Below are 19,753 nucleotides of genomic sequence, written 5' to 3' on the forward strand. Positions count from 1 at the left end.
GTCCAGGCTTGGCTTTCCAGTCAGTGAAGAGTCTGGGTGTGAGAGGCATCAGCTTGGCTGTCAAGCCTCTGCACTCCCACAGGACTCCTGCAACATGCTGTGTGCACCATGCAGGCGTGAAGAGAGGTACAGTGGATATTGGGCTAAACATTGAGTTGGTCCTGTTTTTATGTTGGTGGGGGAGAGGTGGCCCAATGCTGGGCACTTGTCTCTCACAAAACACTAGGTATGTTCCACACCAATACAGACAGAAAAGCGTGTTGGCGTGTCCACATTTCAGTGAAGTTTTGTACTTTGTCTCTGTTGCTAAAGAGTGTGTTCTTTTACTTTGAGCCTGTGAGGGTGGGAGTGTTATCCCAGTCATTCTAGAAGAAGCCTCAGTCCGCCCCTGTGCCTGGTGCTTGATTGTTTGACATCACACCTGTCCTTGCCTTCACCCTGAGTACATTAATGAGCACTAACTATTTCAGCCAGCCGGCCAGCCTCACAGTTTATGCTGTGGGTTCCATTTTACTGGAGTCCGTGTCTTACTTGCTCTCTTGTGCCTCCTTGTCTTTTCTTCCTTAATGAACTTCTAGATATCTGCATGGTGTTTGAAGTTCTGGGCCATCATCTACTCAAGTGGATCATCAAGTCCAACTATCAGGGGCTTCCTCTGCCTTGTGTCAAAAAAATTATTCAGCAAGTATGTATGTATGTCGGTCATTGCTGTGTGGGATACCTCTCTTCCACCACCCCCAAACACCCCCCTCCCCCAATATCTCTCTTTGAGAAGTGTCCTCTGGGTGCTGAGATTAAAGTATATACTACCACACCTGGCATATAGTATTTATATAAAAATGTCAAGTGTTTCCTGTGTCTAACAAAACTGTTAGTTTACAATCAAGGCTGGGGAACTGACTCACTTGGAAAGTACCTGCCACGTGAGTGCAACACACATATCATTTGGATCGCTAATGGTAGACATAACACCTGGGCATCTGGCATTGTACTTTTTTTTGTTTCTGGGTGTTTTGCCCATACGTCTGTGTATCTCATGTATGCCTGGTATAGGCAGAGGCCCGAAGAGTGCACTGCATATATCCAGGAACTGGAGTGGCTGTGAGCTGCCATGTGGGTGCTTGGAATTGAACCTGAATTCTCTGGAAGAGCTGCCAAGCCATTTCTCCATCTCACTTTTTTAAGTGTGATTTCCCCCTCCCCACCCCCTATGGAAACTTGTGCTTTTATTTATGTGGTTCTGTTTTATTCCCATTCAGGTACTACAGGGTCTGGATTATTTACACACCAAGTGCCGGATCATCCACACTGATATCAAGCCAGAAAACATCTTGTTGTCAGTGAATGACCAGTACATTCGGAGACTGGCTGCAGAAGCTACAGAATGGCAGCGATCTGGAGCCCCGCCTCCTTCTGGGTCTGCAGGTACGTGGGGGAGTGCAGCTCACAAACTGCAGGAGGGATTTCTGTTTTTATTTGGTACCAACACAGTGGAATGCTGCTCACTTGCTGATAAGGTATGTTCAAGACATAAGTATTTCTTCCAAATGGGAAGAGAGTGAGGGGTGGTTGTTTTTAGATAAAAAATATGCTTTGTAGTAAAATAGCTGACTTACTCTGTTGTTTTAAAGTGTTTTTATTTGGTGGACTTTACATTTTTATTGAATTTCTTTACTTTGTAGGGTTAACTTTTGTGCATGTGAACATTAGATCAATTTGCAGGAGTCAATTCTCTCCACCATATGGGTCCTGGGGATCAGATCCAGGTTCTTAGGCTTAGTAGCAAGTGTCTTTACCTGCCAAACCATGTTCCTGGCCCTAATTTTAGGAGTCTTGTTATACAGTAGCTAAGGAAAAATTTGAACTCCTGATCCTTCTGCCTCAGGCTCCTCCTTGCCTAGATTGTAGCAGTATGTGTGGCCCTGGTTGCTTCTTAGGTGGCTGGCTGTTTTTATGTATTTACCTCTTGGTGGTCACACATGCTCAGTTACCAACATTGCCAGGGAGAACTGCCAGTTTGTCTTCATTGATGAGGATACCTTGACAGAGTCACTTGGTTTCATTTTCCCTCACACAAGAATTGTGGGTTTAAAATTTCCCATTGAAGCAGTTGGTAGAGCCCCACAGTGCTGTGCTCAGTGGGTGGTGATTGTGGTGATTTTTCCCTATAAGGTGCAGGTTTGAATTTTAGTAGTTTCATTGTATTTGAAGATGCTTCTTGACATGTTGAAACACCAGGTGTCAAAAACTTTGTTTCAAGCAAGAAGAGATGAGATGGAAGTTGATGAGTAGGGTTCAGTTTTATAAGGTGAGAAGTGGATGAATTTTCTGTTCTGCCTTTAAACCACATTTATAAATACTTTTGGATGGAAGATGAAACATTCCCTGTGGTGGTTACTTAGCTCTTGATGTCACCTAGACTAACCTTTAAAACTCACAAGTGAGCCAGGAAGATGACTGATCAGGTAAAGGCATTTGCCATGCAAGTCTATTGACTGGAGTTTGTATAAAGGTGAAATTTGAGAGCTGACTCCATAGAGTTGTCCTTTGACCCCCCACACATTTGCATTATAGCACAAAGTGCCCCCTGCCCTGCCCTTGTGTGGTAACACAATGACTATACTTTTTTGTCTTTTAATAAAACTGACAAGTACAAAAGGAAAACATGAAGGTTGCTTATGCGAGGAAAGCACTAAGCGCTTGCTGGTCTGAGCAGTTTCAGTTGTGGCTAAATAGGAACTTGGGTCTGAGTACTTAGGTACTGGTGGAGAGAGATGTTACTATCTTTAAAAATGTTGCTAAACTGGGCAAGATGGCTCATGCTTTTAATTTCAGCACACAGAGAGGCAATCGAACTTATGGGTTTGTGGCCCGCTTTGTGTCAGCCCTCAGCCTGGTCTACCTAGTGAAGCCCTGTCTCTAAAACACTTCTTTAAGCCAGGTAGTTGTGGTGCATACCTTTAGTGCTATCAGAGGCAGAGGCAGGCAGATATCTGAGTTTGAAGCCAGCTTGTTCTACAGTGTTTCAGGACAGTCAGAGCTATTTGTTACAGAGGAATAAGTTTGGCCACTTTCTATATATTGTTTTTCTTAAAAATAGCATAGCTTCCTGCAGTGTCGATAGAGAAAGTAGGCTGTGTGAGGGGATAACCTCCATCCGCCAGTGTTTCCTAGTCTGCAGTTGTGCCTGCTTGTGCCAGGATTCTTACCTGTTTTTTTTCTCTTTTCTTTACAGTCAGTACTGCTCCGCAGCCTAAACCAGTAAGTATAAGCATACAGAGCTTCTCTATTTAACTTCTGGGTGCTGGGCATGGGCGTGATATGGATGGTAGTAGTTTATTTATTTAGAGTGGAAACCAAAGAAAAGGACCATTTCCTGCGCTTCCATGATTTTCTCCAATAAATCTCATCATACCACCATCAAGTTTGTATACTGGTGAGGCTTCTGTGAATGAACAGAGGTGTCCAAAGTGACCTAGCCCCCAGGCTGCACAGAAGATGAAGACTTGTTAGTGTCATTTTGTTAAGTTTCATAACAATTCTGCAGATTTACAATAATGGAATACTAGTGAAAGAGTGGAATTTAATTAGGAAATAATTAAAGTTATCAGTTGTCTCCAACCAGGGGTAATGGATTAGCCACCTGAAGGCTTTATCTGTTTGTAATCTCCGCCCAGGCTGACAAAATGTCAAAGAATAAGAAGAAGAAATTGAAGAAGAAGCAGAAGCGCCAGGCAGAGTTACTAGAGAAGCGAATGCAGGAAATTGAGGAAATGGAGAAACAGTCGGGCCCTGGGCAAAAAAGACCTAACGAGCAAGAAGAATCAGAGAGTCCTGTCGAAAGACCCTTGACAGAGAACCCACCTAATAAAATGACCCAAGAGAAACTTGGTATAAATAGAGCGTTGCAACAATGGCTTCATGGCATACCTGAGCATCTGTTTATCACTGTTATGTAATGTGTGGTTTCATGTATGCAGCTCATCTCTGGGGGTGTCCTGTAAGAATTCAGATCTTACCATGATGCTAGGCAGGTGATAGTAAAGTGTAACTTGTTGCGCTCTCCTCTGGAGGGGGAGACTTTGTAGCTGCTGGGTAAGGATGAGATCTTTGTCCTCCCATCAGTAGGTGTCAGAGGGCTGTAGTCTTGTTTTTATGTCACTCAGTAAGAGCTAGAAATGTTTTGAACTTGTGAGAAGTGTCTGTTGTTCACCAGCACATATATACACGTATCCTTTTCTGTTTGTTCCTTAGAAGACTCAAGTTCCAGTGGTCAGGATCAGACCCTCACGGAACATGCTGTAGAGGGTGGTGCCACAGAAATTAATTGCAATGGAGTAATTGGAATCGTTAATTACACTGAAAACAGTAATAATGAAACATTGAGGCTTAAAGAGGATCTGCATAATGCTAATGACTGTGATGTGCACATTTTGAACCAGGAACCTAGTTTCCTAAACTCCCCAAATGGAGACAGCAGTGCATCTCAAGAAACAGACTCTTGCACACCTGTGACCTCTGAGGTGTCAGAGACCATGGTGTGCCAGTCTTCCTCTGTAGAACAGTCACTCAGTGAACAGGACATCAGCCAACTTCAAGAGAGCATTCGTGCAGAGATACCTTCTGGGGATGAGCAGGAGCATAATGGACCACTGGACAACAAAGGTATCATACAGACCCTGCCCTGCCTGCCTGCCATACACAGTGTGCTCTTGGATTCTTAGGCAAACTGCAGTTTTACAGCAGGCATCTGGTTTTTTGTTTTGTTTTTGTTTTTCCATGGGCAGACAGGGGTGGGTATTTGTTACATTGGTAGGAGTGGGGTTGGGCCGACTTTGTATAGTCTGAGCAAAATCTACCCCTGAGCTACATCTCCAGGTAGCAGTTGTCCCAAGTTACTTCCAGTGTGTATATCTGTGGCTAACTTTAAATTGGTACTGAGCATTCCAGTCATCTATCTATAGGGGCTTTATTTATGCTCTAGGAGCTTGAGTTTTAGCCATCTGTGGCAGCACACATCTTTAATCCCAGCGCTTGGGAAGCAGAGGCGGGTGAATCTCTGTGAGTTCCAGGACAGCTTGGTCTACAAAGTGAGTTCCAGGACAGCCAGGGCTACACAGAGAAACCCTGTCTCTAAAAGCCAGAAATGCAAAGAAAGAAACTTGAGTCTTAGAAAACTTTATGAGAAGTTGCTGGGGGCCATCTAAATCTTAACTTGGAGGCCTTTGTTTCCCTTAGGATATCTTGTGTTCATTAAACTCTTAACTAATAATGGCTGTTGTCTGTAGGAAAATTCACTGCTGGAAATTTTCTTATTAATCCCCTTGAGCCAAAAAATGCAGAAAAACTCAAAGTGAAGATTGCCGATCTTGGGAACGCCTGCTGGGTGGTAAGTTACATTCACTTCATTGCTGTGTTTCAGATGACCAGGCAAGGGAAAGTCTGACTTATTTATGCTAAGACATCTGCAGTTATATACTGTATTTTACTGATTATTTCTTTTTTTTTCTTTTATTTTGGAAACATTGAATATAATTATGAATGTATGGGGAAGAGGGTATAATGTGAAATAAATCAATGACAAGCCCCACCACAGTCAGCTTTAGGCATGTCTGCTTGTTTGACTCTTAGTCACTTTGACAGCCTTGGAGCCTGTGTTCAACATACATGTGTGCACACACACACACACACACACACACACACACACACACACACAGAGCTCCATTCTCAAAGTGAGCATTTACTTTCAAAGTTGTAACCTTTTAATTTCATTTAACATAGTCACCAATAATTAGTATGGGATTTAGTTGGCTGTGTAGTGGTATGAGTGCCCTAGTCACTGCATCCCAGAGCTCTTGATGAGGGTGTCAGTATGAGCTGCTGGCCCGAATTTCAAAAGCTTTTGATGGAACATTGCTATATTACTTACCTTCAAAATATATGTAATTATGTATTTTTATGTAGTTAAACAAGTTTTTGTTTGTTGGTTTCTCTGTGTATATAGCTTTGGCTGTTCTGGAACTTGCTCTGTGGACCAGGCTGGCCTCAAACACACAGACCTGCCTCAGCCTCTGGAGTGCTGCGATTAAAGGCGTGTGCCACCACACCCAGCTATTAGAGTTTTAAGATAAGGTCTCGAGGTAAACCAGGCTATATGCGTCTTCTCTCCAACTTGAGATCATCCTCCTGCCTCAGCCTCACAGCTGCTATGGTCCCGTTGGACTAGTTTCTTTCCAGCCCACAGGGTCTCCAAAGCCGCTTATGAAATAATCACTCAAGTGAATATTAAATATAATTGTTTGGCCACTGGCTTTAGACATTATTACTGGCTAAGTCTCTTTATAAATTAACCCATTTCTATTAATCTATGTATTGCCATGAGGCTGTGGCTTACCTGTAATAATCCAGCATGTTGTTCCTTTGGCGATTACAGGGCATCTCTCCAACTCCGCCTTTCCTCTGCATCTTTGTTCATGGGCATTGGCCAAATCAGCTTTATCAACCAATAAGAGCAACACATTCACAACATAAAGAATATTCCAAATCAGTTAAAGGTGTGCACTGTAACATCTGACCCTCCATTTTTCTTTCCTGGACAGCCCTCCTTTAACTCAGGGTCTCTTACCTAGCCATTCTTCAGTGAGATTGGCCTGCCTGTGATATTCCCGAGATCCTCCGTGTCTCTCTCTCTCTCTCTCTCTTTTTTTTTTTTTTTTTTTTTTTTTTGTGAGAATCACACTCAGATCTACTTTAGCCATCTCCCTCTCCTCTGTGTGCCTCCTTTTACAAATCTGCTGAAATGTCCATAAACCCTTTACCCTTCCATTCAGCAAACATACTAATGTGCCTCAGCTTGAACACCTGACTGCATCTTGCTCAGTTCTCACATCTTAGTCATCTTCAGTTTGCTAACATTTGCTGTTCAGCTTGGGTTTTATTTTATTATGTTTGGGGATTTTTGTTTGTTTGCTTGCTCTTTTGTGTATCAGTTACACACTTGTGGTTTAGAGATAATGCAGCTTTGGCTTTAAAATGACATCTGCTTGGTTAGGTTTTCACTCTGTAACTCATGGAGTAGATAGGTTTTGTGCTTCCTGCCCACTGCCCTTTGGCAGTGATTGTTTCACAGTCATTACTCTAATTTCAGGAGAGCACTAGGGATCAAACCAGTCTAGCAGGAGAAAATGACACCTGATCCCTACTGTAGCCAAGGACTGCCTGATCATTGCAGGCACTCCCTGTGCAAGAATGAAAGGGATTTGTAGATAAACAAATCCCACCAACAACCTGACCCCAGATGCAAAAGTCCCAGCACAAAAACCAAATTGGGGCTAAAGCAGCCGGGTGTTGGTGGCGCACGACTTGAAACCCAGCACTCAGGTGGCAGAGGCAGGTGGACTTGTGAGTTCGAGGGTAGCCTGGTCTACAGAGCTAGTTCCAGGACAGCCAGGGCTATCTATTACACAGAGAAACCCTGTCTTAAAAAACAAAAAGAAAGAAAGCACTTGCTGTTCTTGCACAGGAAGGACCCAAGTTCTGTTCATAGTAACCACCTTTCAGCTTAACCATCCGTCATGAACTAGATGAAATCCCACACCGTCACAGAGTGGCTCTTAGTATGTTCAGACAAGGCACACACAAACTGCTAGTGAATTCCACGGTAATCATCAATACGGATGGTCCAGCAGATAAAAAGCTGATTGTTGCCAAGCCTTGGCAACCTGAGACTAATACCTAGAAACCAACTCATAAGAAGTTCTCTGACTTCTGCACCCATTTTCACACATAAACCATTTATTTTCTAATAATGTCAGATAGGTAAGACAGATTCAGTAGGAAAGTAAGAAGGCAAGAGTACTGACAAAGGAACAAAATGAAATTCTAGCAGCTGGGTTGTGGTGGCACATCCCAGCCTTGGGAGGCAGAGGCATGCAGATCTCTGAGTTTTATGACAGCCAGGGATACACAAACAGTCTTGAAAAACAAAGAGGGGAAAAAAAGCCAAACAAACCACTGGCAACTCTTTGGAAAGCCTCACCACAGAGTAAACCAAGACCACAGAGTACCTGGAAACATGGGGCCTTCAAGCTAGGGTAATTAGTAGGGAGTTGGCAGTACCATGGAGAAGTTTGGGACATAGTGAAGACTGTCTAACCATGGAAGAAGAATTTCCATCCAGAGGCAGAGAAGGTTGTCAATAGTAGCAGGAAAGGTCTTGCCACTCTGTATTGTAGTAAAAGCCAAAGAACAAAGTGTCCCGAAAGCATCAGGGTTGGGGTGGCAGAGCATTGACGGTGACAGCAGGTTGCCCAAGAGAAACTTTTGAAGCCAGGAGTGTGTGGAATGAGGAGTTGCAGCTTTAGAAAGGCTGCTGCCTGTGCCCAGGCTGTTGTACCTGTCCCAGCAGAATGACAAAGTGCACCTTTTAATAATTCCTCTGAATCGTCTCAGTGCCCCAGTCTCAGATGAGGTCACATAGAAATGGTTCAACCCTGAAAAGCAATCGTTGCTTACATAGGCCCTGAGTTCCATTCCTAGCACCCGCATCAGACAAACCACAACTAGCTGTAGCTCCCATCTCCAGAGGATCCAACCTCCATGAATACTTGTACATATGCTCAGAGGTACACATGTATGTGTGTGCTTGTGTATCTACATATATGTCTGTGTGGTGTGTGTATCCGGTGCCTGAAGAGGCTAGAAAAGGGCATCTAATACCCTAGAACTATAGTTACAGATGGTTGGGCTATGAGTTGCCATATGGGTGCTAGGAACCAAACTGAGGTTGTTTGCAAGAGTAGCAAATGCTCTTAATCACTGGATCTCTTTCCTTTTCCTAAATAAAATCTGAATCCTTTCTTGAGACAGGCTCTCACTGTGCATTTAGCCTTTGGCAGGCAAGGAAGTCATGATGTAGCTTTGAATTCATAGAAATCTGCCTGCGTCTGCCTCCTGAGTGCTGCTAGGATTAAAGGTGCGCACCACCGTAGCAGGCTAACAAGAGTTTCTTAAAAGAGATGAACAGAATGGATCAAACAACAGGGACTTTGTTCCTCAGGATTGCTCAACGTTAAAGACAGGTGTAATCTTAATGTGTAAGATAAGAAAAGATGTTCCAGGCAAATGACACTTGCAAAATAGACTTTGGATCTGACCAGAAGTGAGGAAGGTCCCTACAGTCAGTCCATCAGTTTAGCAGCACAGTAGTAGGTAATCATTATGTCACTCTCATCAGTTGACAAGTCTTCCTGGCAAAAAGTAATCGACTTAACAGACATCTGCAGATTAGTCCATCCAAGTGCTGGTGAATGTATGTTTTTACTTAATAGCCCATGGAACTAATCTGTAACATAGATTCACTAGGACACAAAGCAAGTCGTCTTCACAACATAGATAACCTGGAATGATTTATGAATCACAATGAAATAAAACTAGAAAACAGCAGCAAGAGAAACTACAGGGATTGGGGCAATAACTTGACAGTGAAGTGTGCATGTGGGGGCCAGAGGCTGGCTTGTTGGAGTTGGTCTCTCACTGTGTGAGATTGTCAGACTGTGAGAGGCATTTCACCCACTGAGCCTCCTGCTGGCCCTGTGTGTTATGTCCCTGAAGGCTAGCTCCCCTTGTCTGTGTGAGTAGCAGACACAGATGCCCCAGCCAAGAGCCTGTGCCATGCTGCCTTTTCTGCCTGACTCCTGCCCAGTCTTAGCAGGCCTGCACTCTGTTTTACACATTCTAAAATAATTTCAGTTTTGTTTCCTACACAAGACTCACCTTAAGTCTTTGTTTTCATATTATGCTTCTTTTTAACCTTTACGGTATGGGAGCCTGCATGTGTGTACCTATGTGCCATGATACATGAAGTCAGAGAAAATTTGCAGGGAACAGTCTTTCCCTGTGGCAGTCCCCATCCCATGTCCCATCCCCTCATCCCCGGATTTGAGAGGCCCAGCTTAGAGTTTTTGGCAGGCTCCCTTACCTGTTCAGCCCTCTTGCTGACCTTTTTTCTGTGTACTTTTATATGTTTGTTTGCCTGCTTGCTTGGTTTGTGTGGGGGGGGGTTGTTGTTGTTGTTGTTGTTGTTGATTTGGTTTTTGAAACAGGGTTTCATTGTTGTAACCCTGGCTGTCCTTAGAACCCACTATGTAGACCAAGCTAGCTTTGAACTCAGATCTGCCTGCCTTTGCCTCCCAAGGGCCAGGACTGAAAGTGTGTGCCACCACACTGGTTCTAATTTTTGATTTCTTGATAAAGCCATTGGCTGGGTGATATTTGAAGTAGCAGTAAGGCAGATTTGTTTTAGGGCTGCCAGAATAAAAATGACTGGAAATTTTTCAGAGAATTTGCTTTATTCTCCATTATTAAGCAACCATGAGTTGGGTTTTTTTGTGAAATATATGACTTTTAAAGTTCTGCACTCATTACCTTACTCAGCACAAGCATTTCACTGAAGACATCCAGACAAGGCAGTACCGGTCCTTGGAAGTTCTGATAGGATCTGGCTACAACACGCCTGCTGACATCTGGAGTACTGCATGCATGGTAAGCTCTGCCTGCCCTGTGCAGAGTGACATAGCTGCTCACTGGGGACATGTGTGTCTGAATTGAGAGCATTTATTGTGTTGGGACATGAGTTCTTTTGTATTGGGAGATGACTAGTGTCCTTGAGCTCTTAGCTTGTTTGCAGATTAGGGACACCCCAAAAAGGCTTGGTTTCTCTGCCATTCAGCAGATCCTCTGACATCTTTGTTTCTCATGCTATGAGGTCCAGTCACCTACACCTACAGACCCATGAATCACTGCTTTATGCTGGGTTGTTATTTCTGGACCCGAGCTCTCTTTAATAGACTGTCTTGTCAACACCCAGCCAGCAGACAGCATTGTTCTGTGTGCTTGTAATCTGAGCTTGAGCTGAAGCTTTCCTTGCTCAGAAAGACCCTGACTGCCCAGACATTGTAACTGCATGAGTGTCCTCACTTTACACAACACTCTCAAGGCCTGGCTTTTCCAAGTCAACTCTGTCAGGACACAGGATTATTTTGGAGTTCCCCACAACCCCACAGGGACCGATAATTTAGCATTCTGTTATCAAGGGTGCCAGGTGAAGGCCAGACTCAGAAAAGCGTCTGGGAGGCCACTCTCTTGTTGGACTATCAGCACTAAGGAAGACCCACCTTAATTGTGCACACCTTAATTGTGATTTTATTAGTCCTCAGGATCAAAGTATGATCCATTCTCAGCAGTAAGTAAAGCTATGTCTTGTGAGCAGGAGGATTGCCAAGAATGCAGGACCATCCTGGGCTACACAGTCAAGATTATCTCAAACAAAACAAAACAAAACTTTTTGTTAAACATTGAATTAGGAAAAATCTCGGTGTTCAGTGTAATCTGGGGTATAGATTCTACTTCTAGACAATTTCAGATTTGAACACAGGAGGGAGCTATTCTCTGGAGTGATTTGTACCCCGGACTCCCTAGCACCCACTTGTGCCCTTTGCAGGGACTGTCCTTCAGGAATAATTTTAGACATTTTTTAAACAGTCGTCTAGTGTTGGAATCAAATAACAATAGGCTTTGCAAAGGCGTTCTGTTTGTTTGTTTTGATGCTGTCATGTGCTTTCTCTTGCTTAGGCCTTTGAACTAGCCACAGGGGACTATTTGTTTGAGCCTCACTCAGGAGAGGATTACACACGTGATGAAGGTAAGTCCCCTGTGCCAGCTGTTATGTGTGTAGCAGTTATGCTTTCCACTGGTAACTAGTATCCTTTGTTGGCACCAGAGGCCTTTGTTACTGTGCTAGGGGTTTGTAAGACCAGGAGAAATGACGCTGATGTAAAGCCTAAGTGGGATATGAGGAGATCCCAGTACTAAGGAAACTTGTAGAAGGATCATGGCGTCATGGCCAGCCTAGGCTATACTTTGAGACCCTTTCTCAAAAAGTTTAAAATAAACAAGACCTATATTAGACTCAGGTACAGAAGACACAAGAAAAGATAGTAAAGTCTGACAGCTCAGTTGCTGAAGTGCCTATCTAGTACTCATGAGGCCTGAACCCTACCCCAGCACTGTTTAAACTGGGAGAGGGGGTGCATACTGTAATCCCAGTACTGGAGAGGTGACAGGAGACCCTAACCTTCAAGGTCATCCTCATTTATATAGCAAGTTTGGACTGTATGAGATCACAGATTTTTTTTTTTTTTTTTTTTAAGACAGGGTTTCTCTGTATAAGCCTGGCTGTCCTGGCTGTCCTGGAATCCACTCTATAGACCATGCTGTCCTTGAATTCACTGTGGTCTGACTGCCTCTACCTCCTGAGCTCTGGGAATCAAAGGTGTGCACCACCACACCCGACTAGAGGGCATCTTTTTGTTGTTGTTGTTGTTGTTGTTTTTAAAGCATGGAATGCTACAAAGCCCTGCCTGCCACAGCTGGTTAGCTTATAACTTACTTGCCATTTTTGGGTGGGTGGGTGGGTTGGCTGGTTTCAACAATTTCTTGGCTTCCTTTAAAGGAACAACTTTTCCCACAGCTCATATTTGACCCTTTCATTTATGTCTCTATTGATTTGGAAATCAGTAATTTTTTAATCTAATCTGCAGCACTGTGACACTTGGAGGAAGAGACTATATTCTCCATATATAACATTTAGCATTTCCCTTTTCTAGAAATTAAAGCTATATTAATTTTTAAGTTGTACAGAATTAAAATATAGTGCATTTAAATTTTCTGACCCTGTAGAAAGCTCATACTGTCAGTTGCTCCATCTAAGGGCATGGGAAAGACAGGTGCATCTCATTTTGCCAGACTGCTATCCAGATTCCTAGGTGAATAAAAAAGCTGATTAGGGAAATGCCTGGCCTCTTTATGTTGGGTTTGTAGCATAACACCTGTGGGAAGAATGTGCCTTCTGCTGCCATGCTTTGCTTTTGGCTCTGGGGAGCCAGGCTTTGTGTTCTGTGAAAGCAGGGGTGTCCTCTGTTGCATGGTGTGGCATCTTGCTAAGTGTGAGTACAGCTTGCTAAGATTCCTAAGTACTGCTTAGAAAATGGCAGGTGACGTGTGCTGAGAAGTCAAGAGCCTGTTTGTTTTGCTCAGTACAGTTAGAGTGTGTTTTAATGTGCATGTCATCACACTCCTTTTGTTTTCTTAGAAGAACAGTTCCAACCTGTGGGTTTTGACCCCTTTGGGGATCTCATGATCTTTTCACAGGGTCATACCAGATATTCACATTATGATTCATAGTAGTAGCAAAAGTACAGTTATGAAGTAGCAGTGAAAATGATTTTAAGCCTGGGTGGTAGTGGTACACACCTTTAATCCCAGCACTCAGGAATCAGAGACAGACTCTTGAGTTCCAGGATTACACAGAGAAACCCTGTCTAAAAAAAAAAAAAAAAAAAACAGGTAGGTAAAGTGGTGATGATGACTTAGTTGTTGGAGTCACCACAACATCTTTTTTTTTTTTTTTTTTTTTTTTTTTTTTTTTAACCACTGAACTTTTTAAAAATTTATTTTATTTGTGTGTATTGATATTTTGCCTGTATGTATCTCTCTATGACGGTATCAAGTACCCTAGAAATACACAGTTGTGAGCTGCCATGTGAGTGTTGGGAATTGAACCTGGGAAGAACAGCCATGTCTCCAGCCCCAAGAACCACTGTCTTTTCGGAGCTGTAGAATGCCCTGTTACATACATCTCTTCTATGTACTTTGTCTTGACCAGACTCTATGAAGCGTGTGCTACAGAATACACATAATGGCTAGAGCTACATGGAGTAGGGCCTTTTACCACCACACTGAAAATTAAAATGTATCAGAAAAATCCCAAGAAGGGAGAAACATCTGCTCTTGGGATTCCATCCCCAGTTGGTACTCACAGACAGGTCAGCCCTCCACCCCTGCCATTGTGCTGCCGTTTGGCTTTTCAGAGCTGTGGCTAATATGTGTGTCATTATTTAGCTATTGTGGTGGTCTGGGAATGCTGACATGCTGTTTATTCTGCTTGAAAGAACCCACTGGACTCAGGTTTATGGATGTAGATAAGCCTTTAAACTAAGAAAGCTTGCAGTTAGGCAAGTAGGGCCCAAGGTCATTTGTGGTCTTCTCAGTCTCCCCTGGACACCTGGGTATTGTTCATTGTCACTTTAACCTGCTAACCCTTGGAAAAGCTGATGGAAAGCCTTGTTTACTGCTCCTGTTGGTCTTCTATCTTGGCCCACCTGGCACATGCCGTAGCTGATAGGCAAGATTCCAAAGCTCTTTGGCCACAGTTGTAAATAATGATAGGACTTCTCAGTCTCAGGTAGACAAGCTTGGGAACACTACTTGAGGAAGCAAAGCTTCTCTACCAAGACTGACTGTGGTTCTCACTCAGGGCTGCCTGGAGAGATGCTGAGGTGTCTTATCATTGGAATGGACCCGGCATTAGCTAGATGAGGCCCTGGCAGAGAGGAAGCACATGTACAGTGCCCTAATGGTGTTGTGTATGTTGTCTAGAGCCATAATTGTCATCTCTGTTCTATTTTTTCCCCTGAAATATCTGCACATACAGATCACATCGCCTTGATCATAGAACTTCTGGGGAAGGTGCCTCGCAAGCTCATTGTGGCAGGAAAATATTCCAAGGAATTTTTCACCAAAAAAGGTAAAACAGATGTTTGTTCCTGTCATTGAAGGGTAACAGTGTCTGAAATGAGAAGGTATGTCTGTATATCTGGGTTCTTATCCGTAGATATGCAGAAAAGTGAGTACACCATGGATACCCAGTGTGGCTTAGCAAGCGCTCAATATGGTATGGGTTCAGCACAGCCGCACTGGTTTTGAGTGCTGTCTCCCTGTGTATTCTAGGTTGGTTAAGAGGGGTGCGCCTCCACCCCTACCTAAAAACACACTATGACGTAGGGTGGTGGTGATGCACACCTTTCAGTGATTTCAAGGCCAGAGGAGTTCCAGGACAGCCAGGGATGTTACATAGAGAAACTTTGTCTCAAAAAATTAAAGGAGAAACCATGATACTGGCTGGAAGAGATGCCCCTGTGCTTAAGAGCAAGTATGTATGTCTAGTAGTTGAAAGCCTCTTAGGGCAAGGACAGTATCCCTCTCTCACCTTTGCATCCCAGTGAATGTCTGAGCACATTCTCCATACAGACTAACAAACATTTCCATTTCACGTTTGTGCTGTTAGGAGTCTGGACGTGCTGTGCACACCTCTATCCCCAGCCCAGTCTCCAAGGCAAGAGTTTTTTTCCAGGTCAGCCTAGGCTTCATCGCAGGGACCCATCTCAAGTAAAACAAATAGGGGGTACCACATTAGTTTGAAAAGGTAGCTTAATAATGTCTTCAGTTTGTAGACAGTGTCTAGTTCTCTAGCCTAGAGAGGTCCTCACCTCAGTCTCAGGCAGTCTTCCTGCCCAACCTCCTCAGTACTGGGATTATAGGCATGAACGTTTGAGTCTGTTTCTTTATATGTCAAAGACGAACTGAAGTGGAAAATGAAACTGGAAGGATCTAGAGATCTGGTCTGTTTTCTGTGTTCTTTTCCTCGGCTGCTAACAAGTGCGGAGGAACCTGAGCAGGAGATGTCCTTAGAAAGGTTAAAGCTCATTTGAGCTGGAAAGGTGCTCTTAAGGGGACTCTTGTGTGCAAAGTCAGTCATAGCATGCATGGCCTTTGAAAAGTGCCCCCAATCTCATTTTGTAGGTGGGGTTCTTAGTGACATTTACCCAGGGAAGCTGTAGTGATTCCTCTCTTACATCAGGGGCTGAGGCCTGTGGGTGCAGCTCAGTGGTAGAAGGTCTGCCTGGCTCTCAAGGGTTGGTGTGATCCAAGCACCATTTATTGAAGCAAAAGGCCAGTTCAAGGAGCAGTTCAACTGAGCATTCTGAGTGGTACCAATAAGGTACCATTTTGTGTGTATTTGTCATGCTGTTGGCTGTTTGTTTGCAAAACCACTGCCTCATTTAAAAGCAGCATTTGCTAGACCACGCCAGTTGTTTATAAGGCGGTGATAGAGCACACCATGAGGCTTTGGACTGTGTGACTCTTGTACTGTCTCCCCGCAGGTGACCTGAAACACATCACCAAGCTGAAGCCTTGGGGCCTTCTGGAGGTTTTGGTGGAGAAGTATGAGTGGCCTCAGGAGGAGGCTGCCGGCTTCACAGATTTCCTGCTGCCCATGTTGGAGCTCATCCCTGAGAAGAGAGCCACTGCTGCTGAGTGCCTCCGGCACCCTTGGCTCAATTCCTAAGCCCCTCCTGCACTGCAGCGGAGTTCATCAGGCTGACCCTCCAGCCCTCCCCTCTGAGACTTTCCCTCTTCCCTTTTCAGGGTGAAGCTCTTTTCTTTGAGGGCTTCTAAATTTTTTTTCAATCCAACTTGTTCATTTGGGTTTCCTTGACCCTGTGGAAATCCCCACAGCCACTGGACATCCTAGGTGAATTTGGCCTTAGTTGGGCTCTGCCAAAGACTAAAAGTACGAACAGCCGCCCTCTGCCCTGCCCTTTTCATTAGGTTGTCAGCACCCTTTTTCAAAAGGGCTGTGAAGATCTGTGAGTCCCTTTTATTCACCGACTCTAAGAGTCGTGTTTCTAATTCATATCCGCTGCCAGCACAGGGTTGAGGAGGGAGGGTTGTGAATCTGTGAGCAGCAGCAGAGACATTAAAAGTGCTGTGTCCAGGCCACGTCATCTGCCTGGATTCTTTCTGTGTTCTCTATGTTCACTTTTTTTTTCCCTGCGACTTTTATGCTACATTTTTCCATGAGCAACAGATTTGGGTACCACTATCACTGTTGAAAGCACTGTCATACTCTGTATGATTTCTCTCATACTCTGATTAACTAAGTTCCTGGAATTTTGATTCTGATTTTTAATGTAGACAAAACAGAACCAGTGAATATTTCCCAAGAGCCTCAGGTGTTAATGCAAATAGCCCTCTCTGTGTGTCTTCTGTTGCCCTAAGAGCAGTTGCTTTGGTCCTCACTTCCCGCTTTGAAATGCCTCCTGGCATTTGGCTTTCTCAGCTTGAGTTTATTATCTTATAACTAGAATACTTAGGTGATCCAGACAGGAAATGTGGGTTTCAGAGCTGTCCCATTGGGGCAGCATTCCTGCATTCCAAGTCCTTCCCAGACAGCTCCTGGCACCATTTGCAGCTTTTTCCTGCCGTGCCTGGAACTCTGACCTAATTCAGTTTCTCCATGTGGCTTTGCTGTCTCTCAGAGGCACGGGGTCTTTAATGAAACCTGGGTGAAGAGCTGAGGGGAGGGATGGCACTTTCCTTTTCCCCCTGGGTTGGTTTTGATATTAGCCATCCTATGCTGCTATTTACTTATGTAATATCAGTTTCTAACTACAATTTTGAGATGATTGAAATGTACTTGAGGCTCTGTGAATTTTGTTTTCGGCTCAGCCTCTCATAAACTTGATTACCTAAACATTACATGTTCCTCGGGTGAAGTGAACATCAGAAGATAGGTGGGATTATGTGCTTGCTAATTTAGCAAGGACCAGTGGGTCTTAATTACCACACTCTCTGGAAGCAGCTCAGTTTTCTAACTTGCAGAAAGCCATGAACCTGCAAGCCAAGGCTCTTGTAAGCAAGCTGAACGAAACCAGCCACCGCCTCCTTCCTGTGTGTGTGCCTGGAGAGTCACCTTGTGATTCACTCATGCATAATCGAGCAGGCTCATGGAACTCATCAACTTCACCTGAGGAACTGGCCAACCGTTATTGGCTCTTGATTGGTTATTCCTGGAACCAGACGTGTTCCTGTAGAAAGAGTTTTATGTCAGGTTATCTATGCACCTATCAGGAATAAAGAGAGCAGATGACATCACATAACGGCAGGGAAACCGTACATCAGTTCTACTCCACTCTGGGTGTCAACTGTATTGACATTAAAGCAATAGCAGACCCACCTGAAACTGCTTCTCACTAAGTCACAGTTGCAGGATTACAGGAATCCTAGTGACATAACCAAGAAACAAGCCAACAGCAGGCCTGTTTTAATCATGAGGGGAGAACCTGAAACTTTATTTTGGAAGTAAGTCCCACCAAATAAGGGCTTTCCCCCATATTGCTTAAGGAGCCAGAGGACCTGGGAGAGCTGGAAGAGACAGCAGCAGGAGCTGTCTCCATCCATTGCCTCTTTGAGCTTGGCTGAGCACAGTGGATGCCATAGGCCAGGTCTCACTGGAGGACTGCTGTTGGCTCTTGGTTAAAAGTAAAAATCCTGGTATGTTTTATATTCTTTCTACTGAGTGCATTGTTTGTGTCCTCACAAATGCAGAACAATAAACAGAGTATTTAATAACCTGCTTGTCTCCAGAAGTTCTCATTTGTTGCCCAGTTAACTAAATATGCAATAAAAACAGTAACATAGGCACTCTGTTTGAAATTTTGCTCCTCTTAATTGTGGAATTGAAATGTGCTTTGGAAAATTGTAAGAAGGTTATTTACTATTCAAGAGCTGGGGAGGTGGCTTAGTAGTAAGCACCACACCAAAAAAAAAAAAAGAAAGAAAGAAAGAAAAGAAAAAGCCAGGTGTGAAGTTTGAAAATCAAAACCATAATAGTTTTGAGGGGATGGAAACAGGGACCCTGGAGCTGAGCTGCAGGTTCAGTGAGACCCTATCCAGCAAGAAAGCGGCAGAGGAAAGCACGCGGTACGCACAGGTTCTTTCCCACAGTAGCCTTTTCCCATACTCGTGTGAAGGACTTTTACTGCCCCTCTTGAACTTTCCAAATGACACACACAATGCAACCATTTATGGAGCCACTGGCAGGATGGAGCCCTTTTGTGTAGGGTCTAGGACCTGCCTAATTCATTCCCTGTGGTGAGTTCCTAGAGACACTTCAGCAGCCAGAGGAAGCTCTTGAATGCCTCTGGTAATGGAACCAGTTGAACCTTTTGTGGGTTGTTACTTAGTATCTGCTGTGCTGAAGTCAGTGTCCTAGGCCAGTATTCTGCCTGTGAGCTACCCAGTCATGTTGTGAGGGCCACAAACCCAGAAATGGACATGCCCTGCCATGGTTACTTGGAGTACTGGTAAAACTGAAAACTTACAAGGTTTTATTGGCCATTTACGTGGGGGTTTTATTTATTATTTATTATGTATTGCAGTGTACATGCAGTTGCATGTACATCTGCAGGCCAGAAGAGGGCACCAGATTTAACTACAGATAGTTGTGAGCTACCATGTGGCTGCTGGGACTTGAACTCAGATCCTCTAGAAGAGCAGCCAGTGTTCTTAACCATTGGTGTTTTTTGCCATGGATATCAGGTCACCTAGAACTGGAATCAGACAGTTTTGAGCCACCATGTGTGTGCTGGGAATTGAACCCAAGTCCTCTAGAAAAGCAGTCAGTGCTCTTAAACCCTGAGCTACCCACCCCTCCAGCCCTTCTTACATGTTTTATTATTTCTTTAAACTTTGGGGGGAGGGGTGCAGAACGGGAATTAGGGACAGGATTTCAGTATGTATCTCTAGCTGTCCTGAAACGCACTGTGTAGACCAGTCTAGCCTCCCAAGGGCTAGGATTAAAAGCAAGTGCCACCACTCCTGGCCTTACTCAGGTTTCTTTTTTGTTTTAGTGTTTTGTGTGTTCTGAGACAGGGTTTCTCTGTGTAACAGCCCTAGCTGTTTTAGAACTTGCTTTGTAGACCAGGCTGGTTTTGAACTCAGAGATCTACCTGCTTCTGTCCCCAAGTGCTGGACTAAAGGCGTGAACCACCAATGCCAAGTCCTACTCTGG

At 44.1% G+C, this 19,753-nt stretch overlaps 1 protein-coding gene across 3 annotated transcripts in view; it reads left to right on the plus strand.

Moving 5' to 3' along the window:
- The window catches only part of Srpk1 (SRSF protein kinase 1), a 35,931-nt gene extending 17,619 nt beyond the window's left edge, over positions 1 to 18,312 (plus strand). For all 3 annotated transcript variants that reach the window (XM_051187114.1, XM_051187113.1, XM_051187111.1), the window contains 10 exons: positions 579 to 685; positions 1,260 to 1,425; positions 3,236 to 3,261; positions 3,678 to 3,891; positions 4,255 to 4,665; positions 5,289 to 5,389; positions 10,435 to 10,542; positions 11,632 to 11,701; positions 14,552 to 14,644; positions 16,062 to 18,312. In XM_051187114.1, coding sequence (XP_051043071.1) covers positions 579 to 685; positions 1,260 to 1,425; positions 3,236 to 3,261; positions 3,678 to 3,891; positions 4,255 to 4,665; positions 5,289 to 5,389; positions 10,435 to 10,542; positions 11,632 to 11,701; positions 14,552 to 14,644; positions 16,062 to 16,246 — 1,481 coding nt within the window. In that variant the 3' untranslated portion in view covers positions 16,247 to 18,312. The remainder of the gene's footprint in view (positions 1 to 578; positions 686 to 1,259; positions 1,426 to 3,235; positions 3,262 to 3,677; positions 3,892 to 4,254; positions 4,666 to 5,288; positions 5,390 to 10,434; positions 10,543 to 11,631; positions 11,702 to 14,551; positions 14,645 to 16,061) is intronic.
- Positions 18,313 to 19,753: the final 1,441 nt, after the last annotated feature.

This window comes from Phodopus roborovskii, unplaced genomic scaffold, assembly GCF_943737965.1.
Source record: "Phodopus roborovskii unplaced genomic scaffold, PHOROB, whole genome shotgun sequence".
Taxonomy (NCBI): Eukaryota; Metazoa; Chordata; class Mammalia; order Rodentia; family Cricetidae; genus Phodopus; species Phodopus roborovskii.